This window comes from Puccinia triticina, chromosome 9A (assembly GCF_026914185.1).
Source record: "Puccinia triticina chromosome 9A, complete sequence".
Taxonomy (NCBI): Eukaryota; Fungi; Basidiomycota; class Pucciniomycetes; order Pucciniales; family Pucciniaceae; genus Puccinia; species Puccinia triticina.
This window is the reverse complement of record NC_070566.1, coordinates 687,083-711,688: the sequence shown is the minus strand read 5'-3', so window position 1 is coordinate 711,688 and position 24,606 is coordinate 687,083. Positions and strand designations below refer to the sequence as shown.

At 47.0% G+C, this 24,606-nt stretch overlaps 2 protein-coding genes across 2 annotated transcripts; one reads left to right on the top strand and one right to left on the bottom strand.

Moving 5' to 3' along the window:
* Nucleotides 1-624: 624 nt before the first annotated feature.
* Nucleotides 625-21,256, top strand: PtA15_9A62 (uncharacterized protein; the record flags this gene model as incomplete). Its single annotated transcript, XM_053172859.1, has 8 exons — nucleotides 625-733; nucleotides 815-1,059; nucleotides 1,137-1,202; nucleotides 1,268-1,358; nucleotides 1,442-1,595; nucleotides 1,920-1,972; nucleotides 2,038-2,560; nucleotides 21,199-21,256. The coding sequence occupies 8 exons, from the start codon at nucleotides 625-627 to the stop codon at nucleotides 21,254-21,256; spliced, it is 1,299 nt and encodes a 432-aa protein (XP_053023493.1).
* Nucleotides 21,257-22,008: 752 nt separating this feature from the next.
* Nucleotides 22,009-22,845, bottom strand: PtA15_9A61 (uncharacterized protein; the record flags this gene model as incomplete). Its single annotated transcript, XM_053172848.1, has 1 exon — nucleotides 22,009-22,845. One exon carries the CDS (start codon nucleotides 22,843-22,845, stop codon nucleotides 22,009-22,011), a length of 837 nt encoding a protein of 278 aa, XP_053023492.1.
* Nucleotides 22,846-24,606: the final 1,761 nt, after the last annotated feature.

The window sequence follows — 24,606 nt, the reverse complement described above, 5'->3', positions numbered from 1 at the left end:
GGCGCCACGAGCGATGCTTATTATTTTGTCCTTCCGATGCTGCATCAAACCTGCTGGTACAAGTACAGCACCCAGATGTGGTGTACAATGCACCTGCTACCCGCTACAAATCGATATGAAACACAGTCGTGATCACGTGTTGCATATCTCACACAGTTTTAACACTGTGTGTGTATTGATGTATACATAGTTCTGGTCCGCTCGTCGTCACCCACCTCTTGTCCTTTACCCTATCTGCGCCTTTTTTCTTTTTCGCCCGCTGCTGAAGTGGGCGAGCGGTTCTGTGACACTCAGACTGAAGTTTTGTTGACCGGTCCTCCCCCTACTCCCCCCCTGCCCCACCCCCAGAGCCTACACCCAACCACTTCGCAAGAGCTGTTGACCGAGTCCGCGTACATAAAGCTTTTCGCCAAGTCTGCGAAGAGCCACCCAACGCATACATCCACCTCCATCTGCCTCCCCCCTATCACCATCCGCACTCGCCCGTCCCTACTCGGACCATACTCAACCTGCCCTTCTCTCCATCTTCAGCACCTCCAACACATTTCGCATCACTGACCAACTCTCAGCTATCGCTTGACTCCCGCCCCCGCTCACTCGCATCCTCACCAAGCAACCACCATCATGGCTCCTAAAAATAAAAAGGGACAAAAAGTCCTCTTGACCGACTTCTTGGCCGATACTTCTACCGGCCGATCATGGGCTGACGAGATGGATGAACTCCCGACCGCTCGTGAGCAACCGGATTTTTTTTATTCTTCCCGCCCTCGCATTCGTGCTCTAGTGGAGCTGAACCTTTTCCTCATTCCGCCAGCCGCACCCAGAGATCCCAACGAACCCCAGAACTCCGGACTTGGCGGATCACATCTCAGTCGTGGCGATGGCAACCGATACGGCGATCGAGACCAATATCGCAGAGGGGGCGATCGAGACGGCATGGAGAGACCCAACCGAGTCGAGGTGCCCATACCCGACAAGCCACCGTACAATGCGTTTGTTGGAAACCTCAGCTGGGAAATTGGAACCACCGAGCTGGAGGAATTCTTTGGACCCTCTCATGTCAGTTTCAGCGGATCACTGCAAGTTACAGTACATCACAAAGCTGATGTCTGGGATCATATGTTCACTTCCAACAGATCACTTCGATCCGACTGATCACAGATAGTGCGACTGGTAAACCTAAAGGCTATGGTTATATCGAAGTAAGCTCCACAGCTGTCTGGCTCATCTAGCACAGCGCCCATCTCATTTTTTTTCATCCTGATAGTTTGATGACAGGGATGCACTAGTGGCAGCTACAGACAAATCAGGTCGTGAGCTGGGCGGTAGACCGGTCCGAGTTAGTGTTGCTGAACCACGTGCGTATTCCATCAGTATTCTCTGTGGCCATCCGTGGCGGTTTAGGACTGATTTATCTCCGTCTGATTCCCATCTCACACAGCAAAAGAGCGCGAAGATCGCACCGGAGGCGCCTGGCGACGAGAGGGACCGCTCCCCACATTTGATGACAATCGTCGCACTCGGCATTCCTCCCATCAGGAACGCTCAAGTATTGACGATGTAGATCGAGGCGAACGAATGGGATTTGGATCGAAGTTCGTCCCGTCCACCAACACGGCTACCGACCTAACCAGGCGGACACAGTCTGGACGGGGGTATAGTCGAGCCGAAGGCGGTTTTGGAATGGAGAGTGAAGGTGCTGATAGGGGAGAGCGGATGGGTTTCGGAAGCAAATTTGTTGCCAGCGCAGACGATCCTAGGAAGGACAGAGGCCCACCTCAAAGGGGCAGCAATTACGTTCCAAGCCGGGTCACGCCGGCGGGATCCGACGATGGTCACAGCGCGTCCGGCGGCAGTTTGAGAAGAGCACCAATGTCGGAACGCAAGTCAACTGAAATTGAGCCGACCCCCGCTGATAGTGTCAGCAACTGGAGAAGAGCGAAACCAGTTGAGCCTGAGGCTTCTCCTAAAGGTCTGCCAACACTTCTATATTAGAAACTGTCGGATTCTTGAAAACTGACATTTCATCTTCTTTAGTCCCACCAACTGCCCCACCCACCCGCCGCAAGCTCGAACTTTCGGCTAGAACTGTGACTTCATCGGATGGAACTCTAACACCCCCTGCATCTCTTGCCACGAATAAGCCATCTCCTTTTGGAGCGGCGAAACCCATCGACACCACCGAGCGAGAAAAGGCGATCCAAGAAAAACTGGATCGGGAGCGCGCCGAGTTGGCCGCAGGTAACGCCAAGAAACCAACTACGAACCCGGATGAGAAAGCGGCACCTGAGGTCGAGTCCAAAGTACCTTCCGTTGCCACTACCGCTGCCCCTAAAGCACCCAAGCCCAACCCGTTCGGAGCTGCCAAGCCGGTGGATACTCTACAAAAAGAATTAGAAGTTGAACAGAAGCTTGAAAAAGAGAAGGCTCTTCTGGAAGAAAAGCTGAAGAAGGAAGCGCAAGAGGCCAAATCGGTCCCTTCATCAATTTCTACCAACATCCGAGGTCCCCCCCACGCCACTGCTCCTGAAAGTTCTACCACCACCACTGCTGCCAACCAGTCAACCAATGCCCCCACTGCTCCAGCCACGCAACCCCGGTCCCGCTGGACACAAGCTCCGCCCGTTTCCAAGCCGACTACAAACGGCAATGCTCCACCTTCCGTCACTGCCCCCGCCGCCGCCGCCCCACCCGCCCCTAAAAGTGCCACTTCTCCATTATCTCCCAGTCTGTCGTCATTCCGTAAGGAAGGCATTTCGTTTGCTGCGCTTGCTAAGACTGCCGCCGCCAACGCGACTGCTACCCCTGCAACAACATCAGGGCCTCAATCTTCGGGAAAGGAAGAACAATCTAACAAATCCATGGCCCAGCAACCCAGGACTATCTTAAAGCGAGTCGAAGGACTCGAAATCAAACACGAGTAAAAAATTGATGGCCACTCGAGTAGACACAAGGTATCGGGAGAGGGCGAGATCCTCGAAAAAAGACCCCAGGAAGCGTTTTGAAACCTGAACATATATCATCGTCGCAGCAGCGCGTAGAGATCGATTTATTATCCAAGCTTTGTTGTTTTTCCCCCGTGATTTTCTTAAGTTATTTCTTTTTGAAAGGATATCGAGAAGGCAGTAGACCGAGTCGAAATAAAAATGTCTACAACTTGTATTCTCTTTTCTTTCTTTTGGTTTTTCTGCTTGGTTTCTTTTTTTGCTCATGATGACTAAACATAAGACAAGGGTGATTTCTATTCCTTTGATCATGCCCCTTTTCTCCTTTCTTTGGTCTCTTACAACGTTCCACTTTCTCTGTGTCATGCCTTTTTCCTCATCTCCTTCCTCTTTTCTTCTTTCGTATACAATTAATCCTCTCAAGGTCTTCTTATTTGGGCAGTTTTAAGATTCGACAGGTAATTCTCAAAAACATCTCGCTATTCCGCCCTCCTTGACTGGCCGGATGTGATTCATGAGGAAAAGGAGAATTTGGGTGGACGACTTCCTGTGGAGATGCTCATCCAACTCGTAAATTAAGACACCTACCAAAACAAATGAACAGCACACATGAAAGCAACAAACTACAGGCTTAGGAAAACATTTTTCTTTTTCCTGAAAATTAAGAGTTTGGTTGTGTGAATTGAGATCTGGGAGGCTCCCAGACTTGACAGGCGGGAAGTCCTCCACTATCTGGAGATTGAATAATGACTGCATCCCATGCTAGCTTAACAAAGCCTCTCGGGCGGAGGGTCCGGGGGACCCCACCTGGAGGGCTCTCCGCAGGAGAGGCTTATGAGTTATGTCTTGATTTAAGCAGGAGCAGAAAGGATCTGCTACACTAAAAATCCCAACCAATATAGAAAAACTGAATACACAGAGCTGTAGGTTCTGTTCTTGCAAGGAATTTGAGCCACTTATCTATCTTGTAGCCAGAAAAACAACTCCTGGAGTCCCAAACAAGTGGAGCCTCATTTGGAAGACTTGTGCATTTTTGATCTTTTGAAAAGGTCAACAGATTGAGATAGAAAAAATCTGAGTAGACCAAAATGTAGAGAAAGAAAAGTAGCATAGGGTACAGATAGGGCATATTGGTGGATGTTAGAATTGAGACAACTAGGAGTGTTATTTCTCTTATCAGTACTTTGATATCTTTATTTACAAAGTAGACGAGAAACAAGAATATCAGAAACAGTTAGTACCTAGGAGCGAGTCGAGTCCGTCTCCTGGATTAGAGTGATAAGAAATAAGAAAAGTGTTGAGATGCAGCTAGTCAGCTATCTCTCTGGGGAGAAGTAACAGGACCAAAACCGCTAAGGAAACAACATGAGATCTTGTCAGTATCTGCTCCTCTGCTAGTAGGTTTCGGCTGGGCGTCATCGCTCTCACTTTTGGGCTTAAACCAAATGATGCATTAGGTGCGTGCGATGCGCTGAGATAGCGAGCTACTCGCGCTATGTTCTAAGTGCGAACAGGCTACGATGTCAGCTTCGTCTATCTGGGTAGGCTCTGCAGAGTCAAACTCACCACCAGTCAATGCCGGGGTTATTTGTCCTCTGAGGCTGGAGCCTATTCGGCCTGGATGCGCTTTGTGGCCGTTCGTGCTGTAGTTGAAGTCAAGCTATCAGCCGTTGGTCCATTGCTGCATTGTGATCCGCCAACACTCACCTAGAAGGTTGATTGTTGTGCGTGATCTGGGTTTGCTCTGTGTCAATTGCTGACATGGCTGTTTGGAGCGGAGAAGTCAGCTTGAAGCTTCTTCTTTCGCCTGAGGGAGCATATGCATATGCATAGCCTGGAGGAGTGGTCACTGACCTTGCTCCCTGGTAGAGTTAGGTTTGAACCCAAACCCTCTTTGGCGCTTGTGCGCACGCTCGGAGCTCGAATCTTCACAGCCCACCTTGCTTCGAGCCAGTTGGGTCAAAGCATTTGTGGAGAGATCTGAGATGCCTATGGAAGCGAGTGATCTTCTTATGGTGGTCCTTCCTGTTGGTTTGGTGAGTATGTCGGCGGCGTTGGCATTTGACTGAACGTAGCATATTGTAATCAGCTTGTCGGCCACTAGCTCCCGAACAAAATGCAATCGAATGTTCATGTGCTTCGTTCTGAAGCTATTCTGTGACGTTTTGCTGTTGGCTAAGTCAATGGCCCCGCGATTGTCAACTAGAACCTTGATGCCTTGCGGTGGTGGATGGGTTTTCACTTCTGAGATGAGATTGCTGTACCAGGCGAGTTCTCTTCCTAGATCGGATAGAGCTTTGTACTCTGCTTCAGCGGTTGATAGCAAAACGGTTGGCTGCTTCGAGGATTTCCACAAGAGTAAGTGATTCCCAGCTAGCACAACGTAGCCAGTAGTAGACCTCCTTGTGTCCGGACAATTGCCCCAGTCGGCATCGACGTAGGCCCTGAGACTGGAGTCCGTATTCTTCTCGTAGGTCAGTCCTAGCGACTTAGTGCCGAGAAGATATCGAAACACCTGCTTAGCGGCGTGATAGTGAAGAATGCCCGGGTGTTCGAGGTACTGAGAGAGCGCGCTGACCGCGTACGCAATATCGGGTCTAGTGAAGACACTCAAATAGTTAAGCGAACCGACAAGAGCCCTGTAGCTGACTCCCAGCTTGTTGAACTCTTCCATCTCGTCTGGAGAGGCCTTTCGAAGATAGGCCTTAGGGTTAAGTGGACAGGAAGCTGGTTTCAAGTCGTCAAAGCCAAATTCCATCAGTTTCCGCTCAATGTATTGGGCCTGATTGACGTGAACCTCATGATTGCGGCGCTCGATATTCATACCAAGCAAGAAGGTTGCTTCACCCGGATATTTGATCTTGAACTCGTCTTCCATTTCCTGTTTGAAGACTTCAGGATTCTTGCTGATGATTATCAAGTCGTCTACATGAGCGTACAGTAATGTGTCTTCTCTGTCCTTGACGTTAAGCCAAAAGTAGACACATGGGTCGGCCAGAGATACAGTGAAGTCGATCTTCTTGAGGAACGTCGACAAGCGCTTGTACCACACTAATGGGGCTTGCCGCAAACCATACACGGCTTTCTTAAGCTCAAGAACCGTCCCTTCAGGGTAATTCAGACCGGGCGGCGGGAGCAGGGTTAACTCATCTTCAAGAGGACAGGTGAGGAAAGCGCTCCAAACATCCAACTGGTGGATCTCATAGTCGTTGTCGACCGCAAACGACAGCAAGAGTCGAAACGAGCCCGGGCGGCCTGTAGGAGCGTAAGTTTCGCCAAAGTTTCGCCCAAACGTCTGACGGAAACCCTGTGCGCAAATCCGCGCCTTGTACTCCACTACTTCGTTACCGGAACCCAACTTCTTGTGAAATGCCCAGGTCGCAGGAATAGGCAGATCTGATGGTTGCCGCTGCCGCTCGATCCAGGCATCATGATTGTTCATGTTGACTACCTCTTTTAGCTCCGCTTCCTTCCATTTCAGGTGATCAGAGCTGAGCATTGCCTCGCGATGGTTCGACGGGTCGAGAGTCTTCGCCAAGAAGGCGTGGCGACGCTTGTCGGTTTGGATGTTATTCACATCTATCTCGCTAGAAATGAGAGTAGGGGGCCTGGGACCGATCACGACCAGGCGCCCGCCGGTGATCGGATTGCCATTCACGGCTTCAGCGGCAGAGTTTTGGCGCTGTTGCTCTTCCTGATCTTGTGGTGAGGGTGATCGACTTGCCATGATTTGCTGCATTTCCTGCTGCTCACGCTCCTCCTGGAGTTGATTGGACAGGCAATCCTCGACGTCCTCTTCTTCCGAGTAAGGGAGAGGCTCACTGTGCACAAACGACGGGAGCTTGTTGAGACCGTAGTAGTTAAGGCTTTTGTTTGTCGCGCCGCAGTGAGGAAAAACAGATTCGTCAAATTGAGCTTGCTTGGTCGTGACAAAGGACTTGTCCTCCGGGCGATAGATCCGGTAAGCCAAGAAGTCATTATCGTAGCCTAGCATAATCCCTTCCCAGGAAATAGCGCCAAACTTCGATTCCCTGAGATGCTTGGGCTTGACAATCCAAGCTCGACAGCCAAACGGGCGAAAGAAGCTCATGTTTGGTTTGAGCTTGAACATGAGCTCCATAGGGGAGGCCCTCGATTTTGTCAACGACGGCAAGCAGTTGGTGATGGATGTCGCAGTTCTGACGGCTTCTGCCCACCATTCCGGAGCCAGATTGGCTTGCATCATCATTGTTCGGGTCATTTCAATCACCGTACGATTAGCACGCTCGGCGAAACCGTTATGCTGTGGCGTGTAGGGCGGGGAAACGGTGTGTTGAATTCCTTCATCCTTGAGGATAGCATTCAGCGATTTGTTGACAAATTTGCCACCACCGTCGCTGATTAGTTTCTTGATTTGGCGACCAGTTTGCTTCTCAAAGAACTTGCGATACTCAAGGATTCTGTCTTTGGCATCACACTTCTGCTTGAGAATATCCGTGTGGATGTAGCCCGTGAACTGGTCTACAATCGTCAGGAAATAGCGAGCACCAGCGTTGGTTGCTGGTGAAATGGGCCCGACCAAGTCAGCATGCACAACTTCAAGCGGTGATTCAACTTGTTTGAAATGACTGTTGTACGGAAGACGAGTGATTTTGCCTTTCATGCAGGCATCACAAGCGATCGTAGCGGACGCAGGTATTGCGTGGTTGATCATGGACTGTATCCTCTTCCTGGAGGCGTGGCCTAGGCGATTGTGCCATCTCACCATCTTGTTGGCGGCTGGAGAGGTTTTAACTTTGGTAAAGTGAGCTTCAGGTCGTTTTTCAAGGTCACGAATACCAACGATCTCAAAAATTTTGTTGGATGTGTTGATGGCAATTGCACTGAGATTGTCGATTTTAACCTCAAAGCCATGCTGAGCGGGAAGTATCGTCGCAGAGTTATCCAAAAGCTGAACGAACGAGACCAGATTCCGGGTAATGTTCGGCACATAAAGAGCATCTTTCAGGATGATCTTTGCTCCGTTAGAGAATTGCAGGGTAGCATCTCCTCTTGCAATGGCCAGGAGTTCTTGCTGGTCGCTTTTGTTACCGGTGGCAATACTGATCAAGACTGGTGTAGACAATCCAAACATATCTAGAGAGTTCAACATGTGATGACTTGCACCGGAATCCAAGACTGTATGAGGGCTTCCATCATCATTCTTTGGGCCAGTGAGGTAGCCAAAGGAAGGTCGAACAATTGGCTCTTGAGGTTGCTCGGGTGCATTCACAGTAGTAATCAGCCCAGTACCTCCGGAACGTGCTTTCTTGTACTGTGCGTACAGGCTCGGATGAAGGGTCCAGCAAGTTTCCGCCGTATGATTCGTAGCTGCAGGGTTGTGCTCGCCCCGACATGGTGATTGCTTTCTCTTGCGAAAGCCTGAACCGCCTTGTAATCCGTTCCTTGTGCCAGCAGAAGTTGCAAGGGCAGTCGAGGTCTCTTGAGAGTAGAGCTGGGCGGCCTTGGAGAGTGCCACGGCATCGTGATGGGCAATGTCCCGCAGCTTGGCTATGATCTTTCTCGGCTGTGAGAGCAGCTCGGTATTACTGACGAGAGTTTCCATCAAGGTTGGCCTTTTCTTGTGAATTCTTGCGATTATGGCGCAGCTGATGATCTGTGACGGTATGTCGAAGCCCATCGCAGCAAATTCGGCCAATACAGCCTCGAGCTCTGTGATGTACTTCGGGATGTCGTCCTTAAATTGAACGTCCTCCCATTTACACCAGACTCGATAGATAGCAAGTATCGAAGATGATGCATACTCGTCAGTCAGCTCGCTCCAGATTCTGAACGCGTCCATTTCATTCTCTTCAGTGAAGATGTGGTTGTAGATCGGGTCCGTAACGTGTCCACCGAGAATGTAAGCTGCTCGTGCGTAGCGTTCCTCTTCCTCCTCGGTTGGTTCCTCTGACATCGGTTCTTCGATGCATTGAAGAAGCTTCTTAACCTTGAGGTAAGTGCGGATCTTTCGCTGCCAGATGGGATAGTTTTCGCCAACCAGAATAGGACATTTGATGTAGTCCTTATCATCCGAGGTAGACGTTGCTGCAGCAGTTGCGGAGGCGCTAGCATCGGCAGTTTGACGAGTTGATCTTCCGGACATTTTGGAGTCGCTCCTAGTTCTCGGTTGAGGTATCCGTACGCAAGCAACCGAGACTGTAAATCTGTTAGAATTGAGACAACTAGGAGTGTTATTTCTCTTATCAGTACTTTGATATCTTTATTTACAAAGTAGACGAGAAACAAGAATATCAGAAACAGTTAGTACCTAGGAGCGAGTCAAGTCCGTCTCCTGGATTAGAGTGATAAGAAATAAGAAAAGTGTTGAGATGCAGCTAGTCAGCTATCTCTCTGGGGAGAAGTAACAGGACCAAAACCGCTAAGGAAACAACATGAGATCTTGTCAGTATCTGCTCCTCTGCTAGTAGGTTTCGGCTGGGCGTCATCGCTCTCACTTTTGGGCTTAAACCAAATGATGCCTTAGGTGCGTGCGATGCGCTGAGATAGCGAGCTACTCGCGCTATGTTCTAAGTGCGAACAGGCTACGATGTCAGCTTCGTCTATCTGGGTAGGCTCTGCAGAGTCAAACTCACCACCAGTCAATGCCGGGGTTATTCGTCCTCTGAGGCTGGAGCCTATTCGGCCTGGATGCGCTTTGTGGCCGTTCGTGCTGTAGTTGAAGTCAAGCTATCAGCCGTTGGTCCATCGCTGCATCGTGATCCGCCAACACTCACCTAGAAGGTTGATTGTCGTGCGTGATCTGGGTTTGCTCTGTGTCAATTGCTGACGTGGCTGTTTGGAGCGGAGAAGTCAGCTTGAAGCTTCTTCTTTCGCCTGAGGGAGCATATGCATATGCATAGCCTGGAGGAGTGGTCACTGACCTTGCTCCCTGGTAGAGTTAGGTTTGAACCCAAACCCTCTTTGGCGCTTGTGCGCGCGCTCGGAGCTCGAATCTTCACAGTGGAGAGGCTGGGGGAGGAGCTATAAAAATTTTAAAAACCTCTCAGCCAAATGAACTTTCTGCTCCCGCGTAAAATTTGGGATAATGCACAAGTCCCTCCCTGCGGGAGGGGCGGCTTCGCCGCCAGCCACAGCGCTCCCACCAGGGGGGACTTGTGTTAAGTTAGCCTCCCATGCACATGATGACCATCAATCAGAATCTCCCAATCCCAGCAAAACACTCCCTGGCAGCCAAAAATCTCATGATGAACTAACACTACAACATCTGCAATTTTGCCCCAATAGAAAATATGCCATTTGGGTTGGGGAAAATGAAGGACTTCCCACTGATTTAAAAAGCAGGCCATTTGCTATGTTCTATTTGAGGGTGTTCAAAGTTGAAATCAGAAAATTTTCATTACATAAAATCATAAAATCATAAACCTTTCAAATGATGATTTTATATGTACCATTTTAGAAATGTTGCTCTAATTTGAGTGTTTGGGTGTACATATTTTTTTCACCTCAGAATTTTATGATTTTATGGTGTTATGATTTTATGCAAGTCAACTTTGAACACCCTAATTAGGGGGTTTCAAAGTTGGCCAGATGCAACTTGCATGTACTTTTGCAAGTCGGTGTTCAGGGTTGTTCTTGAACGCCAAGTTGCAAAAGTGAATGCAAGCCACACTTTACTACATCCCCTAAGCTTGCTTGAATGTTTTTTTTTTTTGAAAATTGGTGTTCAATGGGTGACTTCCTGTGGGATCTGGCACCCTCCCAGATGCCGCTTTAGACCCAAAAAGTCTAGATTTTTGCAGGGAAATCTAGCTTTTTGGGCTCTACACCACCGCTCAATTCTCAACTTCGAGTTGCGTTGGCGCGCCCGCGGGGTCAAGGGAATGTCAGGTTTGACCTGCCTGCCGCAAATTTGACTGCAGAGGCAGGTCAACGCCGGGGACGGGTCAGACCCAAACTTATTTGCCATGGAAATCAGCAATCTGAGTGTATTGAGCAACACCGTTGGTGCATAAGTCTCATTGCAGTCTTCTCCGAGGTGTTGGTTGAAACCTTTTGCAACATATCTGGCTTAAAACTTCTCTATCATCCCATCAGGCTTCCGCTTCAGCAAAAACACCCAACGCGCACCCAACACTTGCATTCCTTTGAAAGGGTCCACCGCTTCCCATACGTCCAATTCGCCAAATTTATCCATTTTGTAAGTCGCCACCACCTTCCACAATTCTGAGTCCAATCCCGCGAGTGCCGCCTTGATTGTTTTTGGTAGATCAAACTCAGGTCCAGTTTCTAGTTGAGCTAACTGTCTCGCCTCTTCAGCTGCAATCACATCAGTCTTCTCTTTGCCCAACTTCATCATTATCTGATTTAATACAAAATCAAATTCACTTTTCTTCAGTGGACGCTTCTTGACCGGGAGGTTTTGGAAATCCGGGAATACTGCCGCTGTTGAATGTATCGCCCAACGCTCACAAGATGAGAAGAATATTGGGATATGAATTAGCGCTTTTGCACCAAAAGGATACAGAACATCAGGATTCAGTTTTATGCCATAGAAAGCTTTGATTGTTGAATTTTCTCCAGTCCTAGAGTTTGGGATTCAATTGTGAATATGACCGGCCGTCAACCAGGCATAACTCCAAAATCTGCACAGAAGTTTGCTCTTGTGGAGCATGGTCCGTGCCATGTCTCCAATTGTCCAATTTAGCTGTTCCACCTCTCCATTCTGTTGAACTTGAGGTGTGTATGGGGTACTTGGCGCAGTTTTTATGCCAACAACATCAAGTCTTTTCCTTAGGGCATGGACATACTTCAGAGCGTTGTCACATTGAACGTGAGAAGGGTACCGGCCAAAATAGTTCTTGAGGTGATCCATCCAAGACATGATCTTATCTGGTACATCCAATTTCTTCTCAATTGATCCAACAAACAAGAAAGTGCTTGCGTGATCCCTTAGAGTGATGCAGTATTTCATGCTGTGAACATCTACCTCAAACGGTCCAGCTACATAAAACACTGTTGAAATTTATCCATTTCCTCTTACTTACACCTCTAAAACAATGTTTCATGTCATTCTCAAAAGCATTGCCAGTATCCTTGTTAGTAAAGATTTTATCACACCAAGTAGTCATTGAACCGTGAGTAGTAGATAATATTTTGTCATACTTGTTATCACACATAGTCTCAGAGATAGTATAGATGAAACTTGTCTTGATCAAACATTTTTCATTATTCTATTGTTTTCCAACCACTTTTTGGCTGCCTACAACAAGAAATTACACTCATTGATTCTACATCTTCTCTTTTCTCCACGCCACTCTGAACTGCATCCGGTGAGCTTTTCACCCTCACTGTCCCCTATCTCGAGCCACTTGGCTTATCTCTTGTGTTGATTTTGTGAGGCTCTAGATTTAAATTTCAACAAACACCATTAGGTCTAGCAGTTTCTCACGGACAATGTGTGATTCTACTCCAATTGACTTTCTATTAATGCTTCTTGACTTAGCACATTGATCACAGAAGAACGGAGACTATCTTATCTTAACGTCAGGATAGTTCATCTTCAGGTAACGTATCACAACATCATTGGAGGTGTGACCAAGGCAAATGTGCCATTTGTACGGGTCAAACGACGGGACTTGCAATATTTTATTGGCATGTATTGGGTTGGTGAGAGTTTCAAGAGACCAGCAGTAGTTATAGAAAATGGTAGGGTAGCTATTATTCCAAGGATCTAATAACATAGCCTTGGTCCCTTCATATTGTAGTTTCCATCTGGATGCAATTAATCTACCGGTTGACAAAATTATTACATCTACTCTCGGCACATGATACACCTCATCAATCACTAGCTTCCCGGTTGGTGTTGGAATTGTTGCCCTGCCAATGTTTGATACAACCACATTGCAGTCCGTAACCGCAAGATAAAATATTCAAGGTACCGTCAGCTTACGTGTCGGCTCAAAAAGTGAAGAGTCGCCACTAACATGAGCCAACACGCCAGATTCAAGCAGAAACCCTTTGGTCATGTTGGGGAATTTGACATTTTGGATGTGGTGTTCAGATTGACAAGGCAGTACATATTTTGAGTCCCAAGATTCAAAATCCGGTGGTGGGGGAGCAATTTGCTTCATTGCTACTGCACGCCAAAATTCCAAACAGTCCGCAAACCAATTTCCATCATGGGTACAGTATGCGCACTCCGTGCCGTGTTGTTTGAGCAGGGCCTCTGACTGACCCTTGCCCTTGTAATATTCAGCCTTATCAACCAAGAAAAAAGGGTGATTGAGCTTTGACAATTTGTCAACCGAGTTTTGTTGTTGCGGAGTGATGTATTTGCCTCTCCCTCCTTGATTGAAAGCATGGATCTGATGAAGTTCCATGGGGACGTGTTCAGATTGAAGCACAAGAGTTTGCTTTCTCACTGTACCCAAGGCTGACTGGATGGCCGTTGTTACATTGGCAAAAGAAGCACATTTCTTATCATTCAAGTATTGATCAACAGTAAACTCAAACTTTGTCAACTCCTCCCCAATTGCTGGCTTGAAGTTGAACTGAAGAAGAATTCCCACAGCCTTGTTGAGTGTGAGCTTAGACTGTTCAAGCTCGCTGTTCACCTTTGCCCAAGCCTTCACAGTTGTCTCGTCCGCAAGTCCAGGAGCGTTGGCCAATTCCATCAGCGCATTAACTAGATTGATCTTGTGCCTTTGATCCAAACGTTCGCACTTCAATTTCAAGGCTTTCAAGATGTTTTTTGCCGTCTTGTGACCTGCAGCCTTGATGATCCCCAGAAGTGACTTCTCAATGGTGTTCTTCATCAGGCTCACGATCGCGTGGTTGTTTTTGGTCGCAAGGTGAGTAAAGTTTGTGGTCTTGGCGATCATCGACTCAGTCGTAGAGAAGGCATACTGTAAGGTCGCCTTGATGGACTCCTCCCATTGCAACCAGTTAGCTGAACCATACAAAAGTACCACATGTTCAGGATTGACTTGGCGGTGGAGTTTGATGGGGTTTTGCAGGAAGTTTCCCAGGATGATCTCCTGCCGGTTTTCTTGCGCACAAACTGCTGCACCGGCGTTGACATGACCTTGGGGTTGGATTGCCTTCAGCCGGTTAATCTCCGCAGTCATGTCAGCCATTTTCTGCTGAAGTTTCGCTAACATCTGATCTTGAACAGGATCCATATCGATGGGGATTGGTTATGTCGAGGTGGAGGGTGTGGGTTTGGTTTGGTTTAAATTTTCACGTTCTCGTACAATCTGATCTATCTCTTCCTCTGTCCTTCCTTCTTCTCGAAGAATAATCTTTTCTATCTCAAGGTATCTGCCTTTTTCATCTATCTGAATCCCAAGAATCTTGACAGTACAGCCGAACAAAACATGGTCTGGGAAAGAGCGGCTTTTAACCTATGATGAGTTCAAACGGAAATTGCACGGAACAGTCCGATTACTGTCAGCTCTCCACGGGTTGATCCGATACTCCTATATTCTTGGTTTGATTGCTTGGCATAGGGACTAACCTGCACGGAACAGTCCGATGAATGTCAGCTCTCCACGGGTCAATCTGATACTCCTATCTTGGTGAGGAAAGAGAAAAGGAGCTCGGCCCGGGGAGAGCTGGGACTGTACCAGCTCGGCGGTGACAGGTCTAGGTTTGGACCTGTCACCAACAAGGTTAGAGAATCTATGTACATTGAATGTAAGTACATGAATATACTATGGGTTTTGCATAAGTGCATGAACCACTCTAACAAAACCTCCCTGGGTGTATGCTTTGCACATATGTAACTATTAATGGTGACCGATTCAAAGCAAAGCAAAGCAAGCAAGCACCATACACTACGTACAATGACCCGGCCAGTCCAAAGAGCAAACAACCAAATCAACACATCCATCTCAACTGGATCCACACAAAGCCGTTGAAAACGCCGTAGGCCAACTGAGCACAATATTGCTGAGCAACATCAATTTGAAGAATCAATTCATTCTGGCCGTTGAGCTGGTGCTATTCCAGCCCCTTCTTAACACCCGACCCACCCTTTGACTTCAGTGTTGCTTGACACCAATTAAAACAGCGACTGGGAGGAAACTATTGATGAATACAAGGAAGACAATCAAAGAGACCCAATGCTTCAAGAAAATGCAGCTTATCATTGCCTTCGTCGTCATGCCAAAAGAAGAGAGCAAATCAGCCATCAGTGGTCACAGATGGAATCTCAAGCCACATCCACATACCTCTTGCAACAAGAAGCCACTCTCAACTTCACATGTAATACAATGGACGAGTTTACAGTTCCCTCCAGAAGTTGTGTATGTGCACCGGGTGACATCCATCATTGTAACATTGACCTGATAGGCATTCTTCGTAAGTCCTTTTCTATTGTTCCTGATTACCTGTGCAAATTATTATCTCAATAACCATGCATTGCACCACTAGACCAACAACCCAGACGCTCAATCCCATTCTGCAAATGTATCCCCAACCTCATCCAACTGCTACACTATGGCTACTTTGCCGCATCCACCAACACACCACAAACATCTTTCTCCATCCGACTTATCCAACTCCATCATTTCATTTGGAAAACATTGGTCATCTCTACCTCCGCTTTTGTCAAAGGCCTGTCTGCGTTCTTGGATACCCGTAGCCCCCAGCCACTTTTCTCCCGTAGTGTCCATTTTAGAAAGAGGAACCTTTGCATTCCATTCTCCTATAGTGTTGATTTAAACTCATGTATCATGGCTCTTCAGAAAAAGCTCCTTTCATATGGCCTCCAACTCTCAGCAGCTGATAATTGGGCAGATAAGTGCCCTCGATGCTTTGGACCTAGTGTAAATGAATTTAAAGCTGACCCAAATGAACCAGACTTCATCATTGCACTAGATGGAAACTTCCAACAACACCATTATGCCCATGCCAGTAAGGACAACCCTTGCGAGCATCAGTATCCAGATAGTTTGATTAAGCCATCAAAAATCATGACAGACAAGCAAGCTCTTGAGGATTCAGAGTTGTTGGCTCAAGGTATTGATGTAAGATTTGACATCAGCATTGAATACAGTTTTTTTCTTGATGATCAACTAGAGTTAACTTTATTCATTCCAGCCTCCATGCACAGATTCTCACAAGGCTGCAAATGATAGCCGAGATGGATCCACCTGGGATAAATGTGATGACAGTGGCCTCTTTGCAAGTACTTGTTGCCACGATGCACCAATGCTCTTTGTGAACATTTACAAATCAGGCTAAAAGTATGTGAGATGCCTCAATTCATTCAAGCAAATAATTGATCTGACATTGTGGTATAGATTATACTATCCTGTTTCCATCCTCCAAACTGTATTGGAAAGTTTTCCCGGGCTTAAAGTGGGAATTATATATGATCTTGGGTGCCACCTTGAGAATCACATGAGTATGGTATGTTCCTCAAAACTGGTTGACTTTGATCTCTCAAAACTATCCTAACTGCTGCCTGAATAGTGGAATCTGTTGACCAGCCAGATACACAACCTGAGCTTTGGAACCTCTGTCTTTCATGCATATGTGCATGAATGTGCATGTCAGGTTGTGTATAACCCTTGATTCAACTCATGGTGGGGTGTATTGGATGGTGAATGCTTGGAACGCCTTTGGTCTTTCCTATCAAAGCTTGTCTCCCCTCTCCAATTTTCCACACGTCTTCATTGATTGACAAGTATCCAGGCGCAAGCCACTTATCATTCAGAACAAGTTCTGGAGAGCAGTGGTAAGCATTTGATTTCAATATCCCACATTTAAAATCCTTCCTCAGACCTGACCAGCTCTTCAGCCCAGTGGCTCTCAAACAAACTTAAAAACACTAAAGAGGTTGGCAATGAAGCAAAGAGGTATCTTGATACGCTGTATCAAAAATTGAACCCAAATTTCCCTGAACAACACCAAAACTGTGCTCCGCAGATGAGGGGCCTCCAAAGTTGATACCAGGTTCGGAGTAATACTGGACTGTGTCCGTGCAGAGCAAGGTTCATCCTCAGAGTCATTGTCAAGAGCTCGTTCTTCAGCTGTGAGAAAACTGTCCAAGTGTGTGCGCCTTCCTTGATTACCTGTTGGTGCTGGCCGTGTGCTGTCCACATCAACACCCAGTTCTGGCATCATAAGCTCAGCAGTAGCATTAGCATAGGAACGTTGTCCCTCTTTTGTCTTCCCGCGCCATATGCCTGACACCTTTGCCCTGGCCTCTTTGTTATCAATTCCTTTACTAGCTGAATGAATTGAGAGTTGGGTCAATGATGTGTTGTTTTGTGAGATTGTAAAGGCACCCACTTGCCTCGGAAGACCTCTCGGACTTCTTCAGTTTGGGAGAACTTGTTCCAACAATTGGGACCTTTGAGTGCAATTTTCTTTCCCCTATGTAAACAGTTTTGAAGATAAAATTTCAGAACATTTAACATATATACATACATTGGCAAGGGTGATGAGGAAAGCACAGCAGATACTCACATGAAGCCATCAACCATGGGCATAGAGACCCCGCGTTCAATAGCCATGATGATCAACATCTGACGTTGTTGAGTGTGGTAATCAAGAAAGAATTGCTTATCTTCCTCGGAAATAGCTCCCTTGGAGTTTTCCTGAGCTTCTTTTGTGAGCTCCAGTATAGACTTTTTCATCATTTTTTCAAAGGACTGGGGCAATGGACCAGATTTGTCATCAGACTAAAAGGCCCTCTTGTGTTTCTTCTGAGGGGGATTGGTCAAGTCATTGAGAGGTCCAGGCTGAGACAGTGATGTTGGTTGGTTGCCATTTGTTGGGTTTTGGGCAGTACTGGTGGCAGTGTTCTTAGCTGCATTCTCCAGATTAGATACAGCTGAAGCAGATCCCCCAACTGTAGCAAAGCCGCATGATCATCAGCTGAGGGAAGAGGATTAAGATATTCTGACAGAGAGCAATCAAGAGAGCCGGGGGGGAAGCAGTTTTGGGGAGCAAAGGCGGACTGTTCAGCGGCGGCAGACTTTCTAGCAGACACATATTTCCAAGCCGTGGGGGTCATCTTAGGTGCAGCAGGCGTAGTTGATGTAATTTCAGGAAGACAATACAAGAAAGGTAGTCTTGATGGCAGGATTGTTCAAACAGAATTTGAATTTTTTTTATAAGAAGGCAAATGAAAGGGAATTAGCTAATGATCTCTTAATAAAGTGTGAAGCAAGTCAACTTGAAAGAGTGTCACAGACCAGCTGGAAGGCTGAAATAATTAGGGAGGGGGGTTAAAGCTAAAAGAAAATTGTGGAATGGACTTACCTGGGTTTGTGACCAAGTGCAACAGAGCAATTGCTTGGGTTTGACTTCCAGTTCAAGCAGGAATTAATGTGAAATCAAGAGGTACCAAAAATTGTGGAGGATCAAAGGTTTTTGTTTTGGAGTTGAACACCAGGGGCTTGGACCAGACGGTCCGGATAACACCCAGGGAGTTTTCACCAATTAGCAGTGGCCCCGCAGGGGAAAGGCTAGTGTGGGTTGCAAGACCCGAGCCACTTGTAAAGTATATGTAAATGGGGGGGGAGTGTAGCACCCTCGCGCGAGATTCACTGAGGCACAAACAGTGTCTACTACATAGGCTGCCGCGGGACCTGGAGGTCCCTATGTAGTAGGGTTGATACATTAGTTTGTGGTGGAATTTTAACATCTGCGCAAGCTGTAGGGTAAGCCAGCCAACAGTTAGCCACTGGGCTGCGGCCGGCAGCAGGTATGTATATGGTTGAGGTTAACATTTCATCTTGACAAGAGCTCCAAAGAAACACAGGCAACCCCGCAGGGCTTCTATGAAGATGAAAATCTTTGATATTAAGTTACGCCAAGACAACAAGCTAGCATATAAGACTAAAAGTCTTTGATGAGATGAGGCACGGTTGGACACAAGCAAATAGCGGTGGCAAACGGGCAGAGGCTAAAAAGATTGGAACAACTGAAAGGTTTGTTGCTTTTTCTCAATACTATTGTATTTACACTTTATATGACTTGAGAAAAAGGAAAAAGAAGAATCTGGTTGGGGGATGAGCTTTACCTGAAAGCAGCACGGTTGGGTGCTTGGCTTTGGTTGGGATTCTCCTTGGAGTTGTCTGTCTAGCGGCTAGCGCAGCGGCAATAGCTATGTGATGCTAACAGAGGCATTTCTAATAAAGGTGCCTGTGTTAGCTTAGATCTTAGCTGCGGTTCTAGTCTGGTCTTATTCAGCTCACTGATGGAGGGGCCAGCTAACAGAGGAGCTTGGTCATATCCTGCCTATACGGGTGAGATGAGCTGGTGTCTGCTTATCGAATGGAGTTTGGCTAAGTCAGCGGTCTATTCTGTTTCTATCAATCCTCAGGGAGGAGATTCTACTCACCTTGAACGGTGGTTGCTGAGATACTGTGGAAAAGAGACTCTTGGTTCTGTGTACCAATCCGGTCTGCAAGGCTTCTACAAGTATAAAGTTGGTTAGCTATTTATACCAACTTTAACTCTCCTCAGGTACGTACTTGGACGCTTTGTCTAATCTTAGTTTTCCTGTTGCGGTTCCCGGTGTGGTTGCCGTATTTGTGAGTGATTGAGCGGGGCTCGTCAGCTAGAGATTGGGTTAGGGTTCTTGTCTACAGAGGAGCTTACCTCTTTTTGCAGCTGGGGCTAGTTCTGGTTCTGTCCGCGCTAGCTTCCTCAAGGGTTGCTGCGGGTCTGGGTCTGGGTTTTGCTGGAGCCGCGCGAGCTTCCTGGAGGATAGCTGCGGGCCTGAGTCCGTATTCTCACAGAGGCAAAGCAAATCTAACAGATAGCATAAGATGAGACCACGGAGACTAATGAGAAGAGAAAAGATAGAAAACGGACCTGAAAACGGGAGTCAAGGGTGAGCAAGGTTTTTGAGCACACAATAGTTGAGTGTTAAAGAAACAGTAGGAGTGGAAACAAAAACAGTCTTTAACTAGGCAACTAGGTTAGATCAGAAACTGCGGCGGAATACATGTGAGATTATAACTAGTGACATGTAGTAGAAAAACCCGTGAAACCGTCCAATATAGCAGTGACTGAAGACTACCACCATATAAAGGACTGCTCCACTATGGTCATAGGAGACACAAAGCGCTGAAGGAAGGTTAAGAGGAAGGGAATGGGGGAAGCACTAATGACAAGCATGATGTGATAGCTGAAAGGTATAAGTCAACACCCACTGATCTGGCGTTTCCCGGTCGGTTGTGGTAGCGGAGAGTGATCAGTCAGGAGGTTGTCAAGAGAAGGACAGGATAGATCAGAGCCAAAGAGGAGTCAGAAGGTACATAAATATTTACTTGCCGTTTCTCCCTCGATTGGTTCCGGGTTGATGCAAGTTGCTCTCTTTATGAACCGGAAATTTATCTTGCAAGAAAGCTGTTAACGTTAACCTATTCAAACCTGGACATAAATACCATCAAAGCATAAGTAAACAATCACTGCTCAAAGGCCTTAACAAATGTTCCCCAGTCGTCTGCTTATTTAGCTCTCCTCGACAGAATTTGAACATTGTCATCTCATTCATAAAGATGCCAACAGTAATTTTTATCAAGCATTGTCATCATGCGTGGCATCCTCAGCTTCTGATGTACAAATTTCCTCATATTTCTTCAAAGAAAAGAAACCGTATGAAGGCTTCAAAAGGAGATAGCTGAGTGTTCAAAAGTCACACTTAATTTCTTGTCAAAACACCGGCATTTTAAGAAAGAAGTCAATCAGAAAATTAAGATACACCACAGCGCTTTCGACTCTGATGAAATCATTTCGCGAGGAAAGCCTTGTCAGGTTCCAGCTTCTAATGGGTCACAGTGTCTTGGGGCACAGTTGTGGGGACTTTGCGGCATAGAAACACAGCCAGAAAGTCGCACAAGTAAGGGCCTGTACCATGGGCCCCAATTTTGAAAAATTTCAACTTTTTTTGCCCTGTACACAAAAATTCAAAACTAGCGGAGGGTTCAAATGTTGAAATTCTTCACATTTGGGCTCAAGCCTACATTTTGGCCAGGCTCAGTTTTTGTCCCAAGAAATTTTGAGGTAAATAAATTTGGAAAATTTCAATTTTCATGCCCTATGGTACAGGCCCTAAATACATACATATTTTGCGGGTGTCCGCAGCCCCAAAACTCCTGTGGCCACAAGACGACCATTCCAGCAAAACGTCGCACTAACACAGAGAAGGTAAAAGTCCGTCGCTTCGAATTGCAGGGCCCGCTAGCTGCCCCTCTGTCGGACACCAGTAGAAAGGCCAGTGTACGTTTACCAATTGCGTGCGTTGTAGCCATCTGATGGGCGAGCTGTTCGCCGTTGCCGTTGAAAGAACGGTAACCATCATGTGAAGAAGCATCGCGGATGGAGAAATCCCGGGGCCTCCACCGCGACTGGGGCTGCGTGGTTCGAGTCTGTTCGAGTGCATGATCCGGGTTCGGAAGGTTTCCTCGCTGGGCAGTGCCAGGTCGCGTCATCCAATCACAGTTCAGTTCCGCATCAGTCATTCTTCAGAGTCTTCAGCCATTGAGGGTCTTCGCCTGCCCTTCTTTCGTATACCCATCGCAGTCTTTTTCCTAAGGCAAAGGCATGAACTTGGTTAATGTCCAAATCAGTCAGCTAATCTGGTCCACTTGGTTCGGAGACGGCGCGGAGTGTGTACTTACAGTCAAAGAATTTTAAGCCTCAAGTTGAAGTCCGTCGTTATTAAATTCATCGCTCATAACCTACATTCACTTGTGATCGTGCAATGGGAAGCTTGAGCGAACATGAATGAATCATGTGGATGTAACATGCAAAACTTGAGAGATCCTTTACCTTCATTGATCAAAGCAATTCACGCCGGGGCTGCTCACATGGTCAAGATATGGGAGTCGCTCAGAGTATACAGTTTAAGAATAAATGGATTACTTAATACTAGGAATAACTCGAGGCAAAATAAGTACAGGATATTGTTCGGATGTGACAAGGAGAACCCCTTAAGAACAACAAAAAAAAGAACACGATTGATCTAAAGAAGTTTCCTATCAGCGCTAGTCCTCACAGTCTGCATAGATAAAAGAAGAAAGCAAAGAAAACTTACTATGATTCAAATTCCACTTGCCTATGGTCCCCTGGCTCGGGTACGGCTGCTCGCGGCGTAGGGGTCATCTCGAGGACAGCGCGTCCTCTCTCGACGGACTGGCCCGATTGGGCTGCTTGGCGGTCGAGGTGAGATGAGTGGAAGCCTCCTGTTGAACCTCCATTGAGAGTTTTCAGCCGGTGTGGCAGGGGTTCCTCGTCGTGGCGGAGGAATCAAGTCTTCTTGGCCGATCAGGGTGTGGATCCGTGGGTGGCGGGGTCCTCCGGCGCGAGTAGATGGCGATTCTTCAGCGCAAATTTCGTTTAACATTGAAATCTTTGCTTCCCAGTCGACATGAGGGAGCGTTTGCCGCTTTGTACTACTTCCTGCAGCTCGCTGCTCTCTGTCGGCAATACAAGCCTCGTTGCAACGCGTAAGGAAAGATGAAGGGAGTCGGGTCGGTTCGGCAGGGGGGGCATTTAATTGCTCTAAGGATGATTCTGGTGCTCGGGGGCCTTCAGTTTCTGGAGCATCCCTTCGCTCAAGGGAAGAATTTACCGGGATAGTCTGCAAAGGAGCTGCTGGCGGGGGCGAAGAAGATGTTTGTCGCTCAGCAGAAGCTTCGCGTTCCGTCTCCTGGCATTCATCTTCGGGCCAGTGGACAGCAGCCATCCGTGCCAAGGTGCTATATTGCTCTAAGGATGATGATGGTACTCGGGTACCTTCAGTGTCGGGAGCATCCCTTCGCTGAAGGGAAGAATGTACCGGGATAGTCTGCAAAGGCGCTGCTGGCGGGGGCGAGGAAGATGTTTGTGGCTCGGTGGAAGCTTCTATTTCTGTTTCCTGGTATTCATCTTCGGGCCAGTGGACAGCAGCCATCCGTGCCAAGGTGCTATGATATCTCATGAAAATGTCTATGAGAGTTAGACACAACTTTCAGCCCTCGGTACTGGGTATTCAGGCGAGGGTTAATAGCTGCGCTGAACTTACGTAGTGGCATCTCCTGAACCATTGCAGCGGCCCTAGAAGCTTTAGAGCGCTAGAATGGGGGGACTTGAAGACTTCTGAGATGATGCAAGAATGGTTGTATTGAAGGAACGAGCAGACTTTGGTAAAAGCTTTGTTGGTGGTTATGGGGGGGAGGAATTTTTTATGAAAGCACGAGTAGGCCAAGCTTACCTTGTAATTTCTGAGGGGGGGGGGGAAGAGCTGTTGTGGATGGAGAAGGCGAGCTAGCTGGTGAAGGGCAGAGAAACCAAGAATAGGATGTCTTTATATATATGCCAATTGTCTGCTGAGCCTGCACAAGTGAGGCTGCTGCGTCTCTCCTAGCGACGCGGGGTGCAGCACAAAGGACTAACGTAGAGTAGGTGGGCTCAGCAGCTTCCAGGAGCTGAGCGACAGAGTCGCGGCGCATTTTTTTTATAAATTACAGCAGCTGAGCAATGGAAAAAGGGCTTTTACAGAGCACTTCACGTACTTGCTAGCCTTGTTTGTGTGTCCGGCGTCTTCCACCTACGCAAATTATACTATTCTACAGCCGTATGAAGCTGGCAAGTTCAATTGTGAAGTTTAGGATTTAGGGATATATTTATTGTCTCAGCTCCAATCATAATATTTGAAGACCAGCTAAAATTGGTTCACAACTCACACATGATGTTCAAGTTGTCTCCACATAAGTTATAACCGGCTTTTAGTTTTATCAAAATTTCAAGTGATGTATGAAAGAATAATCCGAGACCTGATGATTGTAAAAAAAGCCTCCCCCCCCGGATGAGACCTTACCTGTAAATATATTGCAGCTAAGATTTTATGATATCTCTAATACCTATCGTGCACCCAAGTTACTTTTTCTGCTTTTGCACTGCTTTGGCTATCCAAGATTACTGACATATCTCAATGCTTATCATCGAAGTTACTTTCCATTCACCGTATCCCTTGGTCAAATTTGCACCACTCGGTCCAGATATCGTCTAGAGACAGATTGGAAACAGAAAATCATCTCAGCGATGGGCCAGCTAGGCTGACACTGCTAGTAGCATTTACTTGGCGCAGAGTAAAGCGCAATTCTGTTAACAACTGACAGGATCTCCTTTGAATGTTGGGGGCTTTGCTCTAATGCTACGCACGCAGGCCTTGAAAATGTGCTACGCTGCATTACAGCGTTTTTAACGGCTTTTTGCCGCTTGCTATCTAATCTAGGATAATCTTTTTCTGGACAGAAATAATTGAGCATCCTAATCAAACTGGGGAATATGTCCCGTCTAACATGGTCAACTTTTGTGATGAGCTTTTACAGCATGAGAATCTCGGCAGTGAGACAGATGGCAGGCTTTGGAGGCTGTGTTACTTTTAAATTCAGCGCAATCAAATTTATCATTCATTCAATGGGAATATGGAAGATACAAAATTTCTGTGATCTGAGAGTCCTTTTGATGGTACATAGTCTGTTTCAAGCTACAAATATATCATGGATGCGTAGAGCAGTGATCACACAGTTCAGCTTTAGATGGATGTTAAAGAGAGTAGAACCGAAAAAACAAAATACGGAAGAGTGGGATGGTCCTAATCAGGCAGGAATAATCAAAGATTTCAAAAATCTCCTTGGCTATTTGTTCAAGTGCCACTTCCTTCTGAATC